Source organism: Fragaria vesca, linkage group LG3 (genome assembly GCF_000184155.1).
Source record: "Fragaria vesca subsp. vesca linkage group LG3, FraVesHawaii_1.0, whole genome shotgun sequence".
NCBI classification, from domain to species: Eukaryota; Viridiplantae; Streptophyta; class Magnoliopsida; order Rosales; family Rosaceae; genus Fragaria; species Fragaria vesca.
In genome coordinates, this window is record NC_020493.1 from 20,655,854 (window position 1) to 20,665,106 (window position 9,253).

The 9,253-nt window shown below is 37.6% G+C and overlaps 2 protein-coding genes across 2 annotated transcripts in view; both read left to right on the forward strand.

Moving 5' to 3' along the window:
• Positions 1-4,121: 4,121 nt before the first annotated feature.
• Positions 4,122-5,468, forward strand: LOC101297331 (expansin-A8-like). The gene is made up of 3 exons (XM_004294685.1): positions 4,122-4,340; positions 4,450-4,762; positions 4,909-5,468. Exons 1-3 carry the CDS (start codon positions 4,196-4,198, stop codon positions 5,210-5,212), a joined length of 762 nt encoding a protein of 253 aa, XP_004294733.1. The 5' UTR covers positions 4,122-4,195; the 3' UTR covers positions 5,213-5,468.
• Positions 5,469-7,357: 1,889 nt separating this feature from the next.
• The window catches only part of LOC101297623 (uncharacterized membrane protein At1g06890-like), a 2,946-nt gene continuing 1,050 nt past the window's right edge, over positions 7,358-9,253 (forward strand). The window contains exons 1-5 of the mRNA XM_004294686.1: positions 7,358-7,547; positions 8,164-8,348; positions 8,508-8,575; positions 8,779-8,911; positions 9,044-9,205. Of these exons, the coding sequence (XP_004294734.1) occupies positions 7,358-7,547; positions 8,164-8,348; positions 8,508-8,575; positions 8,779-8,911; positions 9,044-9,205 (738 nt within the window). The remainder of the gene's footprint in view (positions 7,548-8,163; positions 8,349-8,507; positions 8,576-8,778; positions 8,912-9,043; positions 9,206-9,253) is intronic.

Here is a 9,253-nt window from a genome sequence, read left to right on the forward strand (position 1 = left end):
AAATATTGGTTTGATTTGGTTTATTATGGAATGGCCTCGGGTAAACTTGACCGTCACGCAACGTCGCAACCTATGAGGATCAAAATTGGCCCCAAATATCTCTAAAATGCACATGGTAGGGTTTGGATTTGGTGATTGTGATGCATCTCCATATAATCTGATGAATTAATACCATGTTCTTATTTTCCCCTACCAGAAAACAGTTGCTTAAAATCTGCATTAGGGAGGTCTATTCTCTTACCAGGAAGCTCATAGACAAGCGCTTGTGAAGGGCGCTTTCAAAGACTCCTAACTAATTTGAAAGGATTTTCAAATCCTTGTGCCAATGTGCCCCCCTTTGTCTATTTTGGCTAATCCAATCTCCCACTAATTTTGTTCCCACCAAACATTTACTCAAAGAATTATAATAGCACCAATTAAAATTTTGGCACAAAAAGAAAGAAAAGTCTCTATTGTATGGCGCATATTGTTCAAATCTCTTCTCCTAGATTCCTTCTGTGGGGTGTTATTATTGTTGTGATCCAGCTAGTTAAGTCTCAGCCATGTGTGGTGTTGGTGGAGTTCTTTCCCCAGTTCAAGAGCAGACTGTAATGAAAAATCCAATAATGTGAAAGATTTACCAAATATTAAAGCATGCATTGTAGGTAAAAATGATGAAGCTCTGAGAATCAAGATCCTAGGACAATCTGGAAAAATATGGTTTTAGAATCATGATCATAGAGCAATCTGAATTGAAGATTGCTCCTGTATATTCTACCATAAATTAAACTAAATATATAAAAGACCCAAACCCAAGAACCTAACTCAAATATTCTCTTCAGGAGAGGACAAGAACAAAGGAGCAATATATGTATATAATTTGAAGCCAAGGGAGTGAAGGGAGTCAGGTTTTAACATGGGACAAAAACGAGATGGTTTAAGATGCTTCCTCAACTTCAATCCTTCCTAGATTACAAAAATAATACTGTTTCAAAGATATAGATAAAATTGGTGCATGAACACTTTCCATGTGCGTCTAGGATAATAGGACAGGCATGTTCATATTTGATATGTCTCCAACCTCAGACATCTCGATCTTACAAATAATATAGCTTTTCATGTTAGGTGCTGGTCCAAAATAGCTTGCAGAAATTGATACAACACGACCATAATGAATGGTTCCAAACAAGAGTAATAATTCTTTGCTGTTGCTGATCCAAACCCTAAGCAAAAGCAGTGATCTCCATTTGCATCAAAAAAATCCTTTTGTAAACTTGTAATGAAGTCCTAAATTGATCGAGTTCATGAAATCTTAGGACCGACCATGATCGAGTACATGTATCTAATAAGTGTGAGATTAAAAGTAAATTTGAATCGAAATCTTTTAGTTATATAGTATATAATACTGATAATGTACAATTCCTATGCTTCCTTCTTTAACATCTCTAGCTTATCAAGCCATACAACTCTAAACGTAAGACTGTGGATTATCGTATCACTATATTAGTAGATGAATTACCTCTTCTATATTATAAATCGTTGTCACTTCTTTAGTACGAATGTTTCTCTTCATGACTTCATATAGCCTTAGCTTGTATCAAGCCACAACTCAAACAAGTAGAATGATCGATGCTAAAACATAGATCTTTTACAAACACAAAACCCTCTTACAGAACAAATTAATGCAATCACATAGAAAACAATAGGCTAGGGTTCTCTAGAGAAAGGCACTGATAAACAGAAACTGTGATTTCGATCAGTAATAGTTCCCCCTGAAATTTACAGCTGCAGGCAGCTTAATTGGTAGCTAGGTGATATGTTCAGCATGCCACTATTCTAATAGGCCTTGGCCGGCGGTAGATGGAAGTAATTGTTATTATGCTAAACCCCAATAATTTACTAATTATCTGTTTCTAATTTGCTCTTGTGTAAGACAAAGATGCATTACTACTTTGTCGTTTCAGATAAGTTAATAATAGGAATTATGTTGTTAATGGTGGTTCATGCACATTTAAGCTTGTTATTAGTGTTTCAGCTGTGCAAATTCTTTGTTAATTGTTTAGTTAAGATCAGATTAGCGGACTCTAATAGAATACAAGGTTTTGATGATCAGGACACCTGTAATTGTTCTTTGTATGTTGGTGTTGCTTTGAAATGAAAAGTTGGAGACAGAAGAACAAGAACACAAAGTGAACAATCAGAACTCCTAATAAGAAAATTAAACATACTGCAAGTCTGGAGCTGCTGTTGGCTTTTTAGTCTCGCGAAAAGCATACACAATATCTTAATCTGTGACATTATCCACATAATATATGTTACAGATGACTCATGCTATAGCTAGGTGAAACAAACTTGTAGGATTTCTATGTTAATCATCAGAAAACTACTCCAGACCATGAAAATGCAGGTGCTAAGAAAATGAGGTTTTTGATGAATGTATTAGTTGCTGAGTGCTAGTAACTTTCTTTCAATTATATGGATCTTGAAACTTTGAAAACGACTCGAGTGAAGCATTTCATGATATGATAAAATCTTAATCTTAAATGATGGAAACTCTATAATAATGTTTCCGAACAAATCGATCAACTTTCTTAACTAATTAATTGCTCGGAAGAGAAACTGTCCTATAAATTTGTAAAGACCTAAACCACTCAACATTACAATGAAACTTGAAAATCACATGAATTCAAAACTAGGGTTGATCTAACCTCAAATTTCTAGCTAGCTACATGACTCATTTATTGGGCGGGTCCAAAATTGGATACAAGGCAGCAGCATCTCATCGATCACTATTCAATGAAAGTCGGTATCCATGTGACCAAACACCCAACAGAAAGCAGAGATCTACTTCCTGATGTCTCTCATACCCACGTATGCAAGTAAACTACTTCAGAAACTTTTACCAAACATTTTACTCATAAAACACATTTCATCGAACACCTTATAACTCGAGTAGACATTTATGCCTCGAGTGAAGTCACAATTGAGTCGTTATTTATACATGAGCTTCTCTCTTCAAGACATTTTATCGAATATGTTGTCCTCATTGTAAGAAAGGTTAAGATGGATGAATCAACGGAAGTCTTTAATGAGTGGAGACAATTGCTCCTTGTCGATTCTCCTACTATAGAAACTAAAGACCAAGGGGGGTTTGATCCAAATTCAGACAGAAAACTGAACCAGAATCAACTGTAGAAGCAAGATTTTCATTATCCTGATTAGTGATACATCACAATTTGAAAAGATATGTGGGGGCAAATGAAGTTGGCCCTGTGATAAAACATAACACATGCCCTTCCCAATTCGAGAGGCACAGATGTGAAAGACGCAATGAAGTCTCCAAGTTGCTAATCACATTTTCTAGATCAGATATGGAAAGCTTGCTTGTAAAGTCACAATTCTCATAGGGCAAATTGTATGTATTTAGAACTTCGCCTAGTGCTTGCAAATTTTTGGTGCACGTATTATCAAAAACCAAGAGCTTTATATCCTTTTATCCCTTATTATTTTGCTCTAATCCATGCTTTCATTTTAGCAAGACTTTCTATGCCATGTGCAAAGATACCCTTGTCTGTTAAGACCCTACCATTAATCCATCAAATACAATGGCATTTCCGGCTTTGAATTTTGACTCCAATGATGTTTATATCTGACGATAGATATAGTGTCAACAACGATAATTACTTACTTGAAAGTAAACTTTGTTGAAATATCTGAAAACGACACAGACATAAAGAAATATAAGATCTTAATACACGCGAGTTTAAAGAAAGAAACTATAATTAAGATGTTTGATACATTGTCTCGTATGTATTTATACAAGACAATTCGGTAAGCAAAATAAGTTAGTGATTCATTTTAATTGAAAATATGAAAGAAGAAAAAAAGGAAAAATATAATCAGATTTATAAGAAATGCATGTGGAGAAGTTTGGCCCACTGGCCTAGCAGTTGGTAACCCCAACCAGAACCACAGCATGTGCACTTGATTTTCTCAATCAGTTGTTCTTCTTCTTCTTGATTATCTGCAAAACAAAGAAATTATAATAGAACTGATTTTTGGCTTAGTCTGTGCAAAGTTGCTACCTCACTATAGTTTCCTTATAAATAGAGGCACCCTCGTGCACTAACACCACAAACCAAAACAACCTGTTCTGACCATCAAAGCTCCTCTCTTTTCCCCTTCTCCAATTCATCATCACCAAAAAAGTCACAAAATGGCAGCTTCAGCATTGTCTCTAGCTCCTCTAGCTCTTCTCATTCTCCTCAACCTCCATTTTCACTCTACTTTCGCCGATTATGGTGGCTGGAACGGCGGTCATGCCACATTCTATGGCGGTGGGGATGCCTCAGGCACAATGGGTAAGTTCATATTCCAACACAACATGTTATGTTATGAGACTGTCGATTTTAGTTTCTTAAATATTGGGTTCAATTTTTTGACATTTCGGTTTTGGGGTTTCTTTTGCAGGAGGAGCATGTGGTTATGGGAACTTGTATAGCCAAGGGTATGGAACTAACACTGCAGCATTGAGCACAGCTTTGTTCAACGATGGCTTGAGCTGTGGCTCTTGCTATGAAATGAGGTGTGACAATGATCCTAGGTGGTGCCGCCCTGGAAGCATCATTGTCACTGCTACCAACTTCTGCCCTCCTAACTTCGCGCAGGCCAATGACAATGGTGGTTGGTGCAACCCTCCCCTCCAGCACTTCGATTTGGCCGAGCCTGCTTTCTTGCAAATCGCACAATACCGTGCCGGAATTGTGCCAGTTGCCTTCAGAAGGTATGACTTGAATAAGTACTACTTGAAAGTTAACCAGAAGTTTTTCATGGTACTTTTTACAATACTATGTGGCACTGAAACATGTCACAAATTATGAGAGCGTTGTGTTGAAGTTTACTAATGGACTTTTATGTTGGTCTTTACAGAGTACCATGTGTGAAGAAAGGAGGAATAAGGTTCACCATCAATGGACACTCCTACTTCAACCTAGTTCTGATCACCAATGTCGCCGGAGCAGGAGACGTTCATTCGGTTTCGATCAAGGGGTCCAGAACTGGTTGGCAATCCATGTCAAGAAACTGGGGCCAAAACTGGCAGAGTAACTCTTACCTCAACGGCCAAGCCCTCTCCTTCCAAGTCACCACCAGTGATGGTAGAACTGTGACAAGTTACAATGTTGCTCCAGGTAACTGGCAGTTTGGCCAGACTTACCAAGGGGGTCAATTCTAGATTTGCAGTAAAAAAAAAATATTGGTGAAGGAATTTGTAAATCATATATATATGTCTGTGCTTTTTTGATTTTTGGTAAGTGTAAAAGCCAGATTATAGTAGTGAAAAGGTTTGCCGAGGTGAGCTAAACAGTACCCGCAGAGCCTTTCAGGTTGAGATTTCTGGGAATTGGTAGTTTACCTCATTCGGGTTATTACTTGTTTCTCCATTGTAATCTTGAAGCTATAGTTATAAAAGCAATCAATATCTTTCTATATAAGCACTAATTACTCCAACAATATTAACCTTTTTTTTTTGTCTGAACCAACAACAGTAACTTGCATGCTAAATTTTGAAACCAACGATGTCAATGATTAAAACTAAGAGTTAGATTGAAAGACTCGAGATTTAAGATTTATCGTCAATGACAGATTCAAAAGAATAAGAATAAATAGTTCTAAAATTTCTTAGCATGCATTCTATCAAATGAGACATTTTTACGAATATTTTACCCTCATAATTATCAAATGAGACATTTTTACGAATATTTTACCCTCATAATAGCGCGAAGTGTTTGCTCAACTTCTCCCCTGCCAACTCCAAACAAGAATTGAGTTCCTGGGCACTAAAGGAAGGTAGGAGTTGCATAAGACCTGTCGGCAACAAATCTTGTGAGCTCAATTACTGTGAATGGTCATTGTGTCTCACCAGCCGATAGCCATAAGACCTTGAGATTTTGCGCCTAGAGTTCTAGTTCGTTACACACCATGACCCATAATGTCTAACTTTGACCTGAAACATAGTCTTTACAAAGATCACGATCAAAGGGCAAAGTTTCACACCTTCACGGTCTTTGTCTTCTCACTGCTCCAGACTTGTGCTAATACTATGCTGTAGTTGAGTCGAGTGTAATGCGTTCCAAGACTACGCCAACTTGATGAACCACAACTTAAACCCGAGAGCTCAAACCCTTCTTTACTAAAATGGACAACAAGAACTAACAAATCCACACTAGATTCTCGTAAATCCTAAATCATACAAAGACAAACCAATTTTTACGCACGAATACAACACTACATGAACGACAAGAACTAACAAATCCACACGTTTTGGAGAGACGAATTAAACTCTAGACTTCAAATAATAAAACTCCGAATAAGTAAAGAAAAATAAATAAATTAACAGTCAACCACCACAAGTGGTTAAGTTGGTAGGAGCCTAGGTGTGTAACCCCTATACCCAAATTCGAATCCTAGCCGACACTAATTGGAGTTAAATCCCAATTTATTCTTGATGGCCAGAGGGGAGGAAGCATTCTGATGAAATCTCTCGACGCGGATTAGTTTTTAAGCCTTAAATCTTTTAAAGACACCGCCATTGATACTTTAAAAAAAAAAAAATTTAACCGTCGCATTTACTTTCTTGGATTCCCGGAATGTAACACCCAGCGTTCCTACCCACCGCCACCGACATGTACAGAGAGTTGGCAAGTAATCACTTGAGGATTACGCTAATCATCATCAGACTTAACTTAATCACATTAAAATTGAGGCCCACATTCCCATAATTCAGGCAACCCCCTTACATACACGTGTGCTGCCGACCCCGTTTTTGATTCCCCCGAATCACAAAAGTCAACAAAACCCAAAAAAAAAAACGTTTCCTTTCTTCTTTGGATTTTCCATTTTCGTAATATCTGTAAAAATTAAGTGAGAGCAAAAAAATTTCCATCTTTGATAAACAGCCAAAGAACATTTACATTCAGCAGGCCGAGCTCTGATGCTCCGCCCATCAATGCCGCCTCGCACGCTTACGTCATCCGCCGTCTTTCTTCCGTCACCTTTCCGCATTCGCCTTTCTGTACAGTACAGTCCCTCCCTCGCTTCCTTCCTGATTCTGTGTGAAATGACAGATCTAGGGTTTCAGGAATCGCGAAAATGATGCTAATATCAGCTTTTTGATTTGTTATATATGTATGGCAGTTGAGCTGGTGCGTTGCGTATGAATCACTCAATTTGTTGTGATATATTCATGGCAATGAGGTATGATACAGTCAAAGTTGTTTTGATATATTGATGGCAATGAGGTATGAATTTAATGCTTAGTTTTGGCGCATTGCTTATTCCGGAGTTTTTTGACATAATTTTAAATGGTGTATCGGGAAAAATGGTGGATCCAGATAAAGCGTTGTTGGAGAGTGAAGAGAGGGAGAGGAAAAAGAAGAGGTTGTGGAGAATGGGAGAGAGCCAGAAGTTCCAGCTGGGAACCATTGGGGCTCTGAGCTTGTCGGTGGTGTCGTCAGTTTCGATTGTTATTTGCAACAAGGCGCTTATTAGCACGCTTGGTTTTACTTTTGGTGAGTTTCTTGGGGATAAATATGATCTCGATTGTTAGTGTCACTTTTGCTTGCTCTATGTGAGAAATGTAGTCGAAAGAATGTTTTTATTCTTTGAATTAGCAAAGAGTTAACTATTAGTTACTATTTGGATATGATGTTGTTTGAGTAAAAAAGTATTGACAAGTTCTATGAATAGAAATCTACCGAATAGAAATGTCAAGTATCGTTCTTATTGTTAAGATTGTAGGATACTGGATACTTAACGATCCATTGGTGTTTGATTTCCTCGTTTGCAATTTTTCGTGATATGTTATGACAAAGGAGTAGTAGTGTAAGACGCTAATCTCATCTCTTCTATTTCCTGAGCTGCTTCATTGAGAAAAGGCATGTATCAAAAAGAATGAATTCTGTTTGCTTTGACAATCTCAATCAACAAGCAACTTGTTTTCACATTTTGTTTCGTTCAATCAAACAATGGTTAAATGTGTTATATAGTGGTGAAAACTTGCAAATGCTAGCAGATAAATCTCGCTCTGCTTTTGTTGGTTTTATCTGGACAGCCTGAAATGTCTTAGTTGCTTCTCATACTTCCATAGTTTGTTTAAATTGATATTATCTCTATCTGGATATGCAGCCACTACTTTGACAAGCTGGCATCTTCTGGTCACATTTTGTTCTCTTCACGTAGCATTATGGATGAGAATGTTTGAGCACAAGCCTTTTGATGCTAGTTCTGTGATGAGTTTTGGAGTTTTAAATGGAACATCTATTGGACTTCTAAATCTCAGTCTTGGTTTCAATTCTGTTGGTTTCTACCAGGTAAGTTTTTAATATTTTTCATGCCTCACTCAACCAATTGTCAGTATGATCCTATTTACATCTTAACCTCATGATATTACATAGTTTGTTCTTTTATCCATTAAGCTACTGCTTCACATGTTCTTTTATCAGCTTCTGAGTCTTACTTTTGTATGTTAGATGACAAAACTGGCTATCATTCCTTGTACTGTTCTTTTGGAGACCCTTTTCTTTAGGAAGAAATTCAGGTCAGTCTTTAAGTGTCCTTATCAAACTCCGTCCTGTAGTGCGAGAAATTTGTCGTAGTACATGAGTTATACAGATTGTGCAAATGTTTGGTTTTTTCTCCATTCACCTGTGCCGTTCTACTTTGCTTTAGGGTACTAGGTAATTGAATTACAATATATTACAACTGTATACTGGGGTCTGACAATCTGTAATGCTATAACAGCCGAAGTATCCAGTTTTCACTCTGCATCCTTCTTATGGGTGTTGGGGTCGCAACAGTGACTGATCTTCAGCTCAATGCCCTGGGTTCTTTTTTGTCCCTGCTGGCAGTTCTTACAACCTGTGTAGCTCAGATTGTATCCTAAGCTCGACATAACTTTAATATTTAATTGGATGCACTGTGGCACATTTTTTATGCTGAGGGCGCAATATACTTGCTTTTGTATGGAATTATATGCCTGTATTGCTTGACCTTAATGACTACTCAGATGACCAATACCATCCAGAAGAAGTTCAAAGTTTCTTCAACCCAACTTCTGTATCAGTCTTGCCCTTATCAGGCGATAACCTTGTTTATCATTGGTCCATTTCTAGATGGATTTCTGACTAGTCGAAATGTTTTTTCCTTCGCATATACCCCACAAGTGCTGGTGAGGAATTCAACAACTCCATTAGGGGGTCTAGTGCCCCCCACCCCC

What these genes read in the sequence shown, in the direction of transcription:
- LOC101297331 (XM_004294685.1), top strand. Translation starts at nt 4,196, where the DNA reads ATGGCAGCTTCAGCATTGTCTCTAGCTCCTCTAGCTCTTCTCATTCTC. An exon ending in GGATGCCTCAGGCACAATGG is followed by an intron (nt 4,341 to 4,449) that starts GTAAGTTCATAT and finishes TTTCTTTTGCAG; the next exon opens with GAGGAGCATGTGGTTATGGG. An exon ending in GTGCCAGTTGCCTTCAGAAG is followed by an intron (nt 4,763 to 4,908) that starts GTATGACTTGAA and finishes TGGTCTTTACAG; the next exon opens with AGTACCATGTGTGAAGAAAG.